Raw genomic sequence first — 15,785 nt, 5'->3', positions numbered from 1 at the left:
TTTCTGTTATGCTGTAATGTCTATTGTCTGTACAAGTCCCCTCTATAATTTGTAAAGCGCTGCGGAATATGTTGGCGCTATATAAATAAAAATTATTATTATTATTATTATTATTAATGGTCTCACAAGATGATGACTAGCGGTCTCGCGAGACCGCTACCTCATCACGGTTATTGCCGCAAGGCATTACTGGGAACGGAGCATCGCGAGGAGCATTGCTAAAGGCCTGGGCTGGATTCGGGGGCCGCCGGAAGGTGAGTATATAACTATTTTTTATTTTAATTCTTTTTTTAACAGGGATATGGTGCCTACATTGCTATATACTATGTGGGCTGTGTTATATACTATGTGGGCTGTGTTACATACTGCGTGGGCTGTGTTACATACTGCGTGGGCTGTGTTATATACTATGTGGCTGTGCAATATACTACGTGGCTGTGTTATATACTGCGTGGACTGTGCTATATACTACATGGGCTGTGCTATATACTATGTGGCTGTGCAATTAACTACGTGGCTGTGTTATATACTGTGTTGGCTGTGCTATATTCTACATGGGCTGTGCTATATACTATGTGGCTGTGCAATATACTACGTGGCTGTGCTATATACTACGTGGCTGTATTATATACTGCGTGGGCTGTGTTATATACTGCATGGGCTGTTCTATATACTACATGGGCTGTGCTATGTACTATGTGGGCCGTGTTATATACTGTGTGGGCTGTGTTATACTGTGTGGGCTTTGCTATATACTATGTGGGCTGTGCAATATACTATGTGGCTGTGTTATAAACTGCATGAGCTGAGTTATATACTACGTAGCTGTGCTATATACAACGTGGCTGTGCTATATACTATGTGGCTGTGCTATATGCTATGTGGTTGTGCTATATACTACGTGGCTGTGTTATATACTGTGTGGGCTGTGCTATATACTACGTGGCTGGGCTATATACTACGTGGCTGCTATATACTACGAGACCGCTATATACTACATAGCTGTGCTATATACTACATGGCTGTGTTATATACTATGCAGCTGTGCTATATACTACATGGCTGTGCTATATACTACGTGGCTGTGCTATAAACTACATGGGCTGTGTTATATGCTACGTGGGCTGCGAGACTCTTTGCCCAGGGCCCTCAAAAACCTGCAGCTGGCCCTGGCTTCACTTATTGGTCGCGGCCGGCCGTGAACAATTAGCGACAGGCACAGTCCGAATTGACGTGGGATTTGAACCACGCTTCGCTAATTGGTCGCGCCCGGCCGGCCGAATCCTGTGTATTCATTGCATTATTCTGAAATCTTCATAAATATACTACATACATATTTTAGAATACCCGATGCGTTAGAATCGGGCCACCATCTAGTTACATAATAAACGTCAGAAAAAAAGGCAGAATTTAATTATTTTTTTATTTCTTCAAGCTTGGAAGTTTTGTTTCTCTATTTTTAGTAAATAGTAAATTTAATGATATCATTTAAAATTACAACTCATCGTGCAGAAAACAAACCCTCATATGGTCATTTTGACAGAAAAGTAAAAAAATCTATGTCTATTAAAAGAAAAAGAGAAAAAAAACAAAAATTCCAAAATCAAATTGGTAGCTGGGGGTTTAAGAAGCAAATGACTCAAGTACATTTATTTTTAATGCAGTATTTGCTTTTCTTAGATGTTGCTAAACAAATCCCAAAACGTTTTACGAGAAGTTACTTTCCAGACACCTGGCTGTTTGAGGTAGTTCCTGTGGGGTGAGTATGCCATCACGTTATTACATTAATGTCTATACCTGTGGCACTTGCACATTATTATATTTAGGCCCATTCACACTTTCAGTATGTGATCAGTATTTGTAAGCCATGCTGGGTATGCAATCTTGGTTATCATAACCGATCGGTCTCCAGATGAATCTGTTGGGTAAAAGTGTTGCGTCTATTTCTAAGGCTACCATCATGAATATGCTCTGATAAGTAATATTTATGATTTACCATATGTGATTTGTCCCTGTCTTTCCCCAATTGTAGACAGTATTTTGGTATATCATTGTATGACTATTACAACACATCAGTGGATGTGCCCATACACACATTATTATCTATGATAGGGGCAATTGTAGAGACAGCTGCTAAGGAGTGGTGGCGCCATTGCCATTCATCAGTAGGGTGCCAACCTCCACGGATAGGCAGTTGCAGATATCTAGGATACAACCTAGTGAAATTTAGTGAATATTTATTGTCTAGTATTTTTACATATTTTATCAAATTTTCTTAGATTATTTTACCTGTTTCTTGGCTTTTTTTACATGAATTTTTTTAACGTTTATCTAATAAAAACATTCATTAATTCGTCACAACATTCATCTTGTCTTACAGCTCAGATGGACATGCTGTACTGAATCGAACAACTCCACACAGTATCACTAGATGGGTAACCGATGCCTTCTGCTTGGGCAAGAATGGTTTAGACAGTGTCATCGATGTTGAACTCACCACATTCCAACCTTACTTCATTGACCTGATTGTCCCCTCCTCTGTGGTACAAGGAGAGAAATTTACAATAGAAGCCTTGGTCTTCAGCTATGAGAAGGAATGCATTTTGGTAAGAAACATTCTGAATATTTTTTTAATGTTCAAAAAAATTGTTTGCTTTTCTCATTGGTTGACAGATTTCCAGAGGGAAACTTTGTAGCTGAACTTTCAACTTGGCAAGTATACAACATGTTTGCCCAGCTCAATGGAAACTCCGCAAGTGCAATCGACCCTGACATCAGCCCTGGTTTGCCTGATGTCTACATTAGCCTTGTTTTATTTCTATAGTGAGAGGTCACATTATTTGTCATATTGCAAGTGTTTCTCACTAAATTAGAATACCATCAAAAAGTAAATTTATTTTAGTTCTTCAATACAAAAAGTGAAACTCATATATTATATAGAGTCGTTACAAACAGAGTGATCTATTTCAAGTGTTTATTTCTGTTAATGTTGATGATTATGGCTTACAGCCAATGAAAACCCAAAAGTCATTATCTCAGTAAGTTAGAATACTTTATAATATCAGCTTGAAAAATTATTTTAAAATCCAAAATGTTGGCCTACTGAAATGTATGTTCAGTAAATGCACTCAATACTTGGTCGGGTCTCCATTGGCATCAATTACTGCATCAATGCAGCGTGGCATGGAGGCGATCAGCCTGTGGCACTGCTGAGGTGTTATGGAAGCCCAGGTTGCTTTGATAGCAGCCTTCAGCTCATCTGCATTGTTGGGTCCGGTGTCTCATCTTTCTCTTGACAGTACCCCATAGATTCAACACTGTATACAATTGGACCAATGTACAACACTTGTAACAGTGTACAATGAGACCAATGTACAACACGTCACTGTGGACAGTGAGATCTATATACGACACATGTCACTGTTTGGCTATAGTGGCATTGTGGGATCTGTCAAGGGTGTACATCAATTTTACCTTTGATGAACACTGCAAAGCGCAGCTTAGAAAAAGCTGGAGTCATACTGATAACTGTGGATGGTGGGAGATGGGAGAGGTAAAATATACAAAAACCAATAAAACGAGAGAAATAAACAGTGGATAGAACTGAATTTTAGTCCTAATTAATACAGGCCATACATTTTGCAGTGCGGCTATAAAGTTATTTATTACAGTCCTGTATAAGTTGCCTCAAAATCTAGTAGAAAACCTTTCCATTGTTGTGGTGTCGCCAGTTGAGGAAAAGTGATTGTAGGTTTTATACTACAACTCATAATTTTGCTAAGTTTCTCAATGATTTAATGCTCAGGTCTCCAAAAACTTTAACTGTGCAAAATAAGAACATGTTTTATCTTTTTTGCATTTATGAAGCGTGCATTTATTTGCTTTATCGTTATAACAGATTGTCGCGTCGCTGAGTGACTCAGAAGATCTGATCACAGCCCAGGACAAGGAGCAGGCTCGTTGTGTCTGTGAAGGGCATTCGCACAGGTTCACCTGGGATGTTTCAGCTGTAAAACTAAGTACTGCAATGATTCATTATTTTTATGTATAAATTACTTTTTTTTATCAATCAAAACTATTGGATGTTTGTTTTCTCAAATCCGGAAAAAATATTGGAGAGACAGTGGAGTATCAATGCTTTTTTATGGGAACCCTATTACCGCACTTTAGAACCATTTCACTGAGCCCTTTGTGGTAGTATAAGGTTCCTGTAGCCCAACATCTTGGATGTTTGATATTCCGGCTCTTGAGTTGAGCGCCGAAATTATAGATAATTTTCTTTATACTCTATGATATGTCCCTTACTTTGGACTCCACATTCACTTTTCAGAGACACTAAAGATTCATGTTGACAGTGGGTCCTTGGACGTGGAAGGAGATTGCAATGAAGATGTTCTTTTGGTAGGGCAGGATCTCAGAACAGACTCTGTAGAGAAAACCGTTGAGATCAAGGTGAGAGATATTAACCACAATGCACATATAATGTCTTACAACATTGTAAGGCTATATAAAGAGGACCTGAACACTTAGTAATTGTAAACCCTCGTAGAACTATGTTGGATTGCCAGTTACCATATATTTATGGACCTGGAAGGTCAATTGTGTGGTAATATAAATGCTCATAGACTTTGTAGCTATGAGCACATTTCAACATATGTTCCGGTAGTGTCGATGTTACAGGGAACCTGTCAATTTCCGAAAAATTATTTATCTGCAGACATGATGGTAATTGTAACGCAAGGGCAGGGAGATGCCACCGTGCAACGCAAAGAGAGGGGGGCGAGGGAGCTTGTAAAGGTGAGCTTTGACGATGGGGAGAGGAGAAGATGGTGACCCCTCAACACTCATCTTATGCTGACACCTGCGCTCCCTATCACTCTTGATGGGTGCTTTCCCCCTTGCCATCCCATGCCTAAGCCCTGGCTGACCCTGGGCCTTAGCTCTGAATAGTGAGCTGCGCAGCAAAACACTAGTCTTAGGCTACTTTCACACTAGCGTTAACTGCAATCCGCTGCAATGCGTCGTTTTGCAGAAAAAACGCATCCTGCAAAAGTGGTTGCAGGATGCGTTTTTTCCCCATAGACTTGTATTGACAACGCATTGCGATGGATTGCCACACGTCGCATCCGTCGTGCGACGGATGCGTCATGCTTCTGCGAACCGTCGGGAGCAAAAAACGCTACATGTAACGTTTTTTGCTCCTGACGGACCGCTTTTTCCTCACCACGCATGCGCGGCCGGAACTCCGCCCCCACCTCCCCGCACCTTACAATGGGGTAGCGGATGCGCCGGAGAAATGCATCCGCTGCCTCCATTGTGCAATGCGTTAAACGCTAGCGTCGGAATCTCTCCCCGATGCATTGCGACGGAGAGATTCCGACGCTAGTGTGAAAGTAGCCTTACTACTAACATAAGACAGCACAGGGAGAAACAGACAGGAGAAACACACAAACAAAGGATATCCACAGGAATCAAAAGGAACACAAACACTCCAAAAGCTCTACATCTTCTCCAGGAACACAACAGTAGTAAGTAAGGCACAGGATAGAAAAAACTATTGCTGGCATGTGAGGAAGACAAACCTAGTTTAAATAGTGAATGGGGAGTGAAGGAGCAGCTGAGACAAAAGCCAAATTGAATTTCAGCAACTTAAGCCAAGCGCTCCTAACCCCCTCCATACCAAAAGAAACAATAAACCTGAAGCACTCCTGTGAATTGTGGCATAGACTCCAAACAAGTGTGAAAAGTTCACTTTAACAGGTTTGTGTCATCAGGAACCTTTATTCCCAGCGCTGGAACTCACCGCTATCTTGAGAAATAGAATGGCAGCTGCACATGTGCGGCTCTATGGATTATCTATGGGAGCTTACTTGGCGGAAGCCATAATGTAACATATAGTGCTCAAATAATATAATATACTACTAACATAATGACTTAATGACGTTGCCAGATAGTTGCCCAAACAGTACAGTAACAAAACAATAAATTGTAGAATAGGTACAGACATCAAATATGAGATTAATGCACAAACTCTAGTTGTTCTAAGTAGCCAAAGCATCAGGACCTGTAGAGCCAACGTCAGGGGTGACAGCAGATTGCACCTTGCGCGAATACAACAGTTGCAAACTTTCTATGAAAAAATACAGTAGGTTAAATATATATGAACTGTACTTGAAGTTATTTTTTTCTCTTTAGCCGAAAGGATATGAAGATGAAAGGACAAAGACATTCCTTCTTTTCCCAGCAGGTAATTAAAATAGGAGCATGAGCAGAATCAGAGACAAATGAAGATGCTGCACAAATAATGAGTTAACACTGATGTGGTTGGGGTTTAGATTCTGCATTCACACATTCATCTGCAATAAGGGACATGAGACAAACATGGAGATTAAGTCCTCCCTTCCTCTAGTAATTTTGTGATCTAAAAAAAATGTCTCTCTGCAAATATTTCCCTAAAGTGCATTGTCACACAGTGGTGTAATGTTACAGGACATGTATACTGCCCACGTAACATCTATTAACATACAAATTTAATGGGGGTGGCTGATTCCCTTTACCCCTCCCATAGAGATCACCAACCAACAGTTACAGTCTATGGCCCACAGCTTGATGGTTACAGTCTATGAAACACAGCTTGATGGTTACAGTCTATGGCCCACAGCTTGATGGTTACAGTCTATGAAACACAGCTTGATGGTTACAGTCTATGGCCCACAGCTTGATGGTTACAGTCTATGAAACACAGCTTGATGGTTACAGTCTATGGCCCACAGCTTGATGGTTACAGTCTATGAAACACAGCTTGATGGTTACAGTCTATGGCCCACAGCTTGATGATTAAAGTTTATCACGCACAGCTTGGTGGTTATAGTCTATGGTCTACAGCTTGCTGGTTACAATATATAGCGCACAGATTGGTGGTTATAATTTATGATTCACAGCTTGATGGTTACAGATAATTTACATAATCACAGTCAGTGGAAGTTCAGAAAGACAGTGGTAAACCTCTCTAAGCAATAGAACTCTCTAGGTTAGTGAACAGAATTATTAGTGGGTTTGTGTTGTCCTTTTCTGAGACCAGACCTTAGTATATTTTTCTGTTGTAGCTGTGTGAGGTCTTGTTCTTGTTTAATGAGCTGACACTTTTATTGATATCATTTTGGAGTACATATGATGCTTTCATTGCTTTTTACTGTATTTGTTATTTTTGGGGTGGAGATGTGACAACCAAAAAATGGCAATTCGGACATTCCCCCCCATACAACATTAACTGTACATAGCAAAATATTTTATAGGTTAATAGCTTGAGAGTTTATAGATACAGTATGCTGATGCAATATGTTTATTTTTTTATTTATTTTTTAAATTGGGAATAGGAGAGGTGATCCGTTAGTGCATTTTTTATATATTTTTTTGTTTACTTTTGCATTTGTTTGACTGCTTGATCTATATAATGCAATACTATAGTATCACACTACTACAAAATGATGACCTCATGGGAGCATGAGGATGGCAGCCACAAGGACCTTTACCCGTCTTATGGATTCCATAGTCACTGACTCAGACCCTGAAATTATGGCTCTGGGGAACTGATAAGTGCCAGAATCGGCACGTCAAATGGATCATGCCACCTAAATGCCAGTGTCAGTAATTAACAGCGGCATTTATGGGATTAATCAGCTCCCATCTGAGCTAGGTCCGGTTGCCTTTTGTAAAGGTAGTTGCCAATGGTAAAACACAGCTAGCATCTGCCCTATGTGGTGGTCTCGGCTCCTGTGGATGTTGGGAAGCAGTTAATCGCACAATGTTGTGCAAATGAAACATTTTAATGGTAAGTTTGTCCTTGCACAGAGCACATCATTTGTGCACTACACCTAAATAAAATAGTAGCATTCAGTATAACTCTACTGCTGAACTAGGAATTATCAGCTCCAGTTCACCGATGTTCAATGGGCACCCTACTTCAAAGTGGTGTCCAGTACTCGTACAAACCCTTTGCAATCACTATGTTTCTTCCAAATAAGAAACATAATGATGTCTAGAGGAGATGAGAGTGCAACCACAACTCTGACTTTCTCCAGATATGAGCTACATCCAAAGGATGGGGGAGTGAAGCTGCCGCTCTTTAGCCTCAGAGATAGCATGACATAACAATGTCACGAGAGCCTTGGGAGAGCCAGATTCTACACCACAGCAATGGCGCTGGCACCAGAGGTGAGCATATCTGTTATTGTTTTACATGAAAGAAACATAGTGATTGAGAAGGAGTGGTCCAAGTAGTAGACAACCACGTTAAAGGCATGATAGATATTAACCTCAATAGAATTGTCCTATGTATATTTAGTATGTAATTCCAAAATATCCAGTGGATACAGACTACCAGACTGTGAAGTGTCTGCCGCTCTGGTGAAGTCAAGCTATCCCTGTAGTACATGGGCAGTCTTATCAACAGAAAAAATCTAGGCTGGTTGTAGGTTCCTCTGGCAAAATCAGAGCCCAAGGATCTGAGGAGGCAAAGTCTTGGCACCACCCATATTAAAGGTTGTTCATGAAGAGACTAGGGAGGACGAGACCTGTAGTCTCCCTGCTTCAGCCCATTGTAAAGCACCATACCCTACTAAAACTCCCAGCAGGGGTATGAGGACAGACCCTGATAAAATTCTAACTTTAGTTTTATTTCTACTCAGACGGCAGTGAGGACATTGCTATTAACATCGATGTTCCGGCGAGACTGGTCCCAGGCTCTGAACGTGCGCACATCATAGTTATGGGTGAGTCCTTTTTCAACAATAGCAATCTTGGGAAATCTTACATTTAAGGAAAATATAATGCTACTGTATATACTCTTCTTTATTATTTATATAATATCTTGCTAGGTGATCTCCTGGCCAATGTTATTCCTAATTTGGACGAACTGGTCTACTTGCCTGATGGATGTGGAGAACAGAATTTAGCAAAGTTTACAAGATATGTTTCCACAATGGAGTATCTCGAGAGTACAGAACAATTGACACCTGAAAAAAAAGCTGAGGCTATAGAAGTGATGAATAAAGGTGAGTCACATGATTAAAGCACGATATCATAGTATGATTGTTATTCTTCTGTAAATTCTCCTCAAAATGTATGAAAAGGGGACAATTGAGTGTTATTATAAGGGTGCTTTCACATTAAGCTTTGTCACACGATAGTTGGCCCCACTGCAAAATGGACATATACGCATACTGGAGGCAGATATAGTAACATAGTAACATAGTTAGTAAGGCCGAAAAAGACATTTGTCCATCCAGTTCAGCCTATATTCCATCATAATAAATCCCCAGATCTACGTCCTTCTACAGAACCTAATAATTGTATGATACAATATTGTTCTGCCCCAGGAAGACATCCAGGCCTCTCATGAACCCCTCGACTGAGTTCGCCATCACCACCTCCTCAGGCAAGCAATTCCAGATTCTCACTGCCCTAACAGTAAAGAATCTTCTTCTATGTTGGTGGAAAAACCTTCTCTCCTCCAGACGCAAAGAATGCCCCCTTGTGCCCGTCACCTGTACTCTAGACTCCGTCTGGGTGTCCATCTCCAGTAGACGTATATGCCCAAAAATGATGTACGACAAGGCACATGTTCACTCTGTCCGCACCATTATAGTCTATAGCCACGTCGGCGCATCCAATCAAATTCTGTTTTGCTCGGGGTTCGGATGTAAGTCCCAATGGGGCCACCTGGCATGTGACAAAATAAAACAATGTGAAAGCATCCTTACGGTTCTCAATGAAACATGTCTCACAGTTTGATAGTGTCCAGCCAGTAATGACCATGTCAAACTGCCACACAGTATTGGCACCCAGTTGTCAATGTCATGAATAAGGGAGCTTAGTCTCCAGAAACGCGTTGAGATTCTTACCCATATGGTTCGTGCTGAAGTCTGTATCCTCTATGCTTAAAGTTTGTGAATAAAGAAAACTCTTTTTTACGGATTCAGTGAAGCTAGACATTCTCTTCTTTTTTTGGAGTTGTCAATGTCGCCTTACATTTTCAGGAGTAATAGCAAAGAAACAACACAAAACTTGAATTTTTATTATTAAGAGAATAGAAAAGTATTTATGACAACAGATGTAACAGGAGAGCTGAAAGGTCCATTTTAAAGTACATTGTGGCATAAATCTTTTGGCAGAAATTCATGTTTTGATTGAGAAAGGCATGAATTGTAGAACAAAATATATTATTTGTATGACTGTAAAATATTTTCTGTCCACAGGCTACCAAAAACAGCTCACACATAGGGTAGATAATGGATCCTATTCATTGTTTTATGGTGATGGAAATATTTGGTAGGTATGAAAAATGAACATTTATTCTGTGTTTACATTAGAACATTGGGAATGATAGTTATTCTGTGTCTCACTTCTTTAGTTTTTGTATTTTGAGCTCCTCACTAAGAACAGTGTGATAATATAATGAAGTTATTTATAAATCAGCGTCACAGTTTCCAAAAACTTGGCTTGATCACATCAGACATTTGTTATATACGACAAACGTATTGCCATGATGAACACAGCCATGTAATAAACAGTTGCGTACTAGCTCTGAAGTGCAGTACATGCCATCCAACTATAGAAAAAAGAGTAGTCAATTAAGTAGAGATGATCGAATCTTTTGAAATTGAAATTCTCCAGGTAGAGAAAATTTTTCCCCAAAATTTGATTCACTGCAAATTGCCAGTGCTGCTAAGCCTTTAATTGCTCAAAAATGATGTGTAATACTTTGAGGTCTCCTAAAAGTGTATCAAACCCCTTTCGAGCTCTTCAATGTAAAAACAGCCTTAAAAATCTCAAAGTGACTTCAGCATATAAATGGATGGTAACCGCTGGGGTAACCAAAAGCCTGTTTAGCAACACACAGCACTTAGTCATTTTAATTAACTTTTTAATTAAAAAAAAGTCCAAACAATAATTTTTTTTTTGGGGGGACAGATACCTTCCTTGCAACGCAAGTGTTTATACATTGGCAGTGCAAACAGAAGAAGTCATATTTTTTTCACAAGGGTGGCGAGCAAAAATGATGAATTATCATTGGGGAGTATCAAGAGGTCTGACTTTGCTAAATGAAAAAACAATAAATTTTTCCAAGATTTTCAGATAAGCAGACAGCAATACATTTTCTGGATAGATATATTCTTTACAAGCCGTGCAAAAATTATCCCTATTTTACAATTTTCTAAATGTAGAAACAATGGTGCATTTGAAAAAGGTGAAAAAATTATCCCTTTATTTAGGTAACAAAACAAGTGAAGAAGCTATCCATTCTAAACCGAGAGTGAAAAAAATATCCCTCTTTGACATCTGCAATAGCTTTGCTATTAGAAAAATTACTAAGCAATCACAATGGTATTTTATCAAGCCATCCAAAAATTATCCATTTATTTACTGATCAGAAGCAGGATAGCTATTTTCAAAGGGACTCAGTAATGACTTGTTAACAAACCATGAAAAAATATCCATATATTGGGTGCCGTTTCATATTTCTGTACTTTGAGAAGAGTGCGCTTCCCAGCAACAGTACAGTACAGCTGTACAACTCCCTCTACAAGCATGGGTAGATGTGCTGAGCAAGTGTCTAGCTAAAGTGGCAGCAGTTGCCCTTGTAGAATATGATGAAGCCCTTGTAGAATATGATGAAGCAGTCAAGAAGATGTTTGACAGTTTACGTCCAGCTCTGGCAGTATTCATCATCCGGCGCCTGCGCTGTAAATAAATAATTTAAAAAAATGGCTTGAGTTCCCCTGTATATTTGATAACCAGCCAGGCAAAACTCAAAGCTGGGGGCTGCAACTCACAGCTGTCAGATTTAGTAAGAATGGTTGTCAAGAACATTTAAATAAATAATTTAAAAAACGATGTGGGGTCCGCCACATTTTTGATAACCAGCCTTGCTAAAGCAGACAGTTGGGGGCTGGTATTCTTAGACTGGCAAGGGGCCATGGATATTGACCCCCCAACCTAAAATTAGCAGCCCGCAGCTGCTCAGAAAAGGTGCATCTATGAGATGTTCCAATTCTGGCACTTTGCCCAGCTCTTTCCAATTGTCCTGTAGCAGTAACAAGTGGGGTTCATATTTGTGGGGTTGGTGTCACTTTTGTATTGTTCACTGCAGTGAAATTCTCCCAGTGAACTGCGGTGATCTCGCCTCTGCACCGTGAGACTTTTTCTCACTGTGCTAGCAGTGATCTCACTGGAGGGAAGTCACCACAGTACAGGGGCCCGGCTGGGAACACAGTCTCAGTGACCGACAGCATCCTCGATGATGTCACAACTAGTCACTGATGCTGCACTTGCAACAGCTCATTCACCAGTGGTTCTCAGCCAGGACGGTTACATCTTGGCACCATCCAGGTTGAAAACTGTTTATCCCCCACACATGGATTATAGCGTGGGACAGAACAAAGGACAGCTAAGGGAAATTGTTGTTTTTTATTTTTGTTTTATTACAGAAGACGAGGTATTCAGTGGAACTAGGCGTTAGCTGAGTATATCTGTGTTTGTTATTTTTTTCAATAAATTTAAGTGTGTTTTGTTTTATTTCAAATAAAGGAGTTTATTCTGGGTGTGTTTTTATTTATAATACAACTATGGAATTAGTAATGGATAGGTGAGGTGTCTTATAGACGCCTCTTAATTACTAAACCGTGGGCTTGATGTCTCCGGACAATACAAAGGTGACATCAACCCCACAAATATGAACCCACTGCTACAAGGAAAAGCTGGGCAAACCACCAGAATTGGCACATCTAACTGATGCCCCTTTTCTGGGCAGCTGCGGGCTGCTATTTTTAGGCTGAGGGGGCAATATCCATGGCGCCTTACCAGCCTGAGAATACCAGCCCCCAGCTGTCTGCTATAGCAAGGCTGGTTGTCAAAAATGCCATTTTTAAAAATTATTTATTTAAATAATTTTATAAATCTGAGTCGGTACCCCTCTATTCTTGATAACCAGCCTTGCTGACAGCTGAGGGTTGCAGCTCACAACTGTGAGTTTTGCCTGACTGATTATCAAAAATACAGGGGAACCCATGCCTATTTTTCAAATTATTTACAGTGTGGGAGCCGGCTGATGAATACTGCCATCAGCCGCTCCTGCTCTCACTGTTATTAGCGGCAGCATGCATTGGCTGATAGGAGAAGTAGTCCCATCAGCCGATAGCAGTGACGAGAGATAAACTTTATAACTTCAATCACAGCTTCGGGCTCACTCTGTCTTTTGACAGCGTGGGAACTGCGGCTGTCTGACTGGTGGTGATGATTTTACCGCCGATCAGAAGCAGTGTTTGCCGCACATGACAGCGTGGCAAACACTGGATGTTTGGGCCTCCCATTCAAGTGAGCGAGGTTCGGGTCCGGGTACTGTTCTGGTACCTGAACCCGAACTTTTTGTAACTGTTCAGCTGAACCCGCCAGACCTGAACATCCAGGTGTCCGCCCATCTCTAGTTGTATGACACCCGTGGAATGGAAGTAAAAAAAATAGAAGTAAAGCTCTGTTCAGTTTGCACCCAGGGCTTAAAGTGGAAATGGCAATACCAATTGATATAAGGGTTATCCAAGAGATATAAAATAAGAGGTAATATGTTAAATTTAGTAATGAGACATGTGCAAAATTACATACAGATATTATTGGACCATGGGTTGTAGTCCACTTGTATAGACTTCAGCAAATTTAAAAATTAAGCTTGAATGTATCTGGAACACTTGTAGAGAGGTTTATGCCCAGATATTTTTGTGATTTTGAGGCCCATCTGAGACTAAAGGAGGCTTCTAGTGGGCTTATTAAGGACATTGTTGGCAAGATATTCAGAGCTTTCGATTTCCAAAGATTAATTTAAAAATTTGATAGGATGGTAAAAAATCTAAACTTAAACATTAGATTGGGAAAGAAGTTTACAATCTATGCTAAAAAAAAATGACACCTTCATATGTAGCTATTTTAGTGTTTATATATGTTATTTGTTCAATTATGTCAAAGGAAATGTTTAAGAATGATTATAAAAATCAGGGGTGAGAAGAGACCACCGTGATGTGTCCCATTTTGAATAGGGAAATGTTTTTGAGAGGACACAGTTCACCAAGACATAAGCTTAGAGGGGTAATATATAGATAGCTATTCAATTTCAACAATTTTAAGACATAAAGCTTTAACATATTACTCCATAATAATACAACTTACTAGATTAAAAGCTATCTCCATATTAACTGAAGGAAGCATCATGGGGGTAGGCTTTAATTTGGATTTATGGATCAAATTCAATTCCTTAATGTGCCTCACTACTTACCGTGAACCCTGCTTGGTCAGATAGGATAGATATGATCTTCTTATCCTGTACAATTCCTTTAAATGTGCAATATTCTCCTTGAAGGGTCACTGCATTTGTAGTCAAGACTTACAATGGGGCGAAGAAGTTCATTCCAATTGACGAGAAAGACATTCAAGATTCCGTGGATTGGCTGCAGAGCAAACAACTGCCTTATGGCTGCTTTGAAGTCATAGGAAGTTACTTTAACAATTACCTAGAGGTAAATATTGATTATAATTATACGTATTAACACACAAAGGTTCACAATTCATATACATACCCACAATGTACAAACATTTTAGACAATATTTTGAAAAAGTGCTGCAAAGTAAGAAAGCTTTAAAAAAAATAAAAGTGTTAATAGTTTCTTTGTATCCATGAACAAAAATCAACAAAAATGCAAAGTGAATGGAGATACAAAAAAAATCTAAATCAAATCAATATTTGGTGTACCACCTTCTTCTTTCACAACAGCATTCATTATTCTAGGTACACTTGTATTTGCACACAGTTTTTGAAAGAAGTCGCCAGGGAAATTGTTCCAAAAATCTTGCAGAACAAACCAGATCTGGGATGTAGGCTGGCACAAATCCTTCCATATTTTCATGTAATCCCAGAGTTGATGATATGGAGGTCATGGCTTGATGTGGGCCATTACTTTTTGTTCTTTATGCAGAAGATCGTTCTTAATGACATTGACTGTATATTTGGGGTCTTTGTCCTGCTGCAGAACAAAGTTGCAGCCAATCAGATGCCTCCTTCATGGTAGTGCTTTAGAGTCCAAAAAAGTTGGGAGACTGTGTAAAATGTAAAGAAAGCAAGAATGCAATAATTTTAAAATCTCTTGTAGCCTTATTTTATTCACAACAGAACATATCAGAAGGTGAACATTAGATATTTTTTCCATTTCATTTGTTCACCTAAAACTACATCAGATTGTTACTCGATTCCTATAATTTAAAATAGGGAACCAAATAAAACAAATGAGTGAAAAATATTAGATTTCGTCATTTTTAACTGACGAAAACTATCACCTGTGTTAGTGACAAACGTATGTGAGCCTTTTGGATGGATTAGCAGATAATTTGAAGGTGAAATTTAGACATGTCTTTTCAATCAATGGGGTGACAATCAGGTGTGAGTGGGCATTCTGTTTTATTTAGCGAACAAGAGTAAAAGTTTGATTTCACAACATATCTTTTATGGAATTAAGTCATGGCACAAACAAATTACATATCTGAGGACCTCAAAAGAGGAGTTATTGATGCTCATCAGGCTGGAAAAGGTTAAAAAAAACTATCTATAAAAGGTTTTACCTCCAACAGTCCACAATAAATCAGATTGTGTACAAGTGAATTAAATTGAAGATAGGTAATTCAAATAAAGATCATTACCACCTTACCTAGGAGTGCCCCACCATGAAAGACCACTCCAAGAGAAT

At 39.5% G+C, this 15,785-nt stretch overlaps 1 protein-coding gene across 1 annotated transcript in view; it reads left to right on the top strand.

The window, feature by feature from the left end:
- The window catches only part of LOC138665902 (alpha-2-macroglobulin-like protein 1), a 134,014-nt gene that overhangs the window by 80,797 nt on the left and 37,432 nt on the right, over positions 1-15,785 (top strand). Inside the window, exons 18-26 of the mRNA XM_069753855.1 lie at positions 1,681-1,759; positions 2,381-2,606; positions 3,899-4,019; positions 4,331-4,452; positions 6,196-6,247; positions 8,688-8,771; positions 8,877-9,053; positions 10,257-10,329; positions 14,408-14,564. Coding sequence (XP_069609956.1) covers positions 1,681-1,759; positions 2,381-2,606; positions 3,899-4,019; positions 4,331-4,452; positions 6,196-6,247; positions 8,688-8,771; positions 8,877-9,053; positions 10,257-10,329; positions 14,408-14,564 — 1,091 coding nt within the window. The remainder of the gene's footprint in view (positions 1-1,680; positions 1,760-2,380; positions 2,607-3,898; positions 4,020-4,330; positions 4,453-6,195; positions 6,248-8,687; positions 8,772-8,876; positions 9,054-10,256; positions 10,330-14,407; positions 14,565-15,785) is intronic.

Source organism: Ranitomeya imitator, chromosome 2 (genome assembly GCF_032444005.1).
Source record: "Ranitomeya imitator isolate aRanImi1 chromosome 2, aRanImi1.pri, whole genome shotgun sequence".
Lineage (NCBI taxonomy): Eukaryota > Metazoa > Chordata > Amphibia > Anura > Dendrobatidae > Ranitomeya > Ranitomeya imitator.
This window is presented reverse-complemented; position numbering and strand designations above follow the sequence as displayed.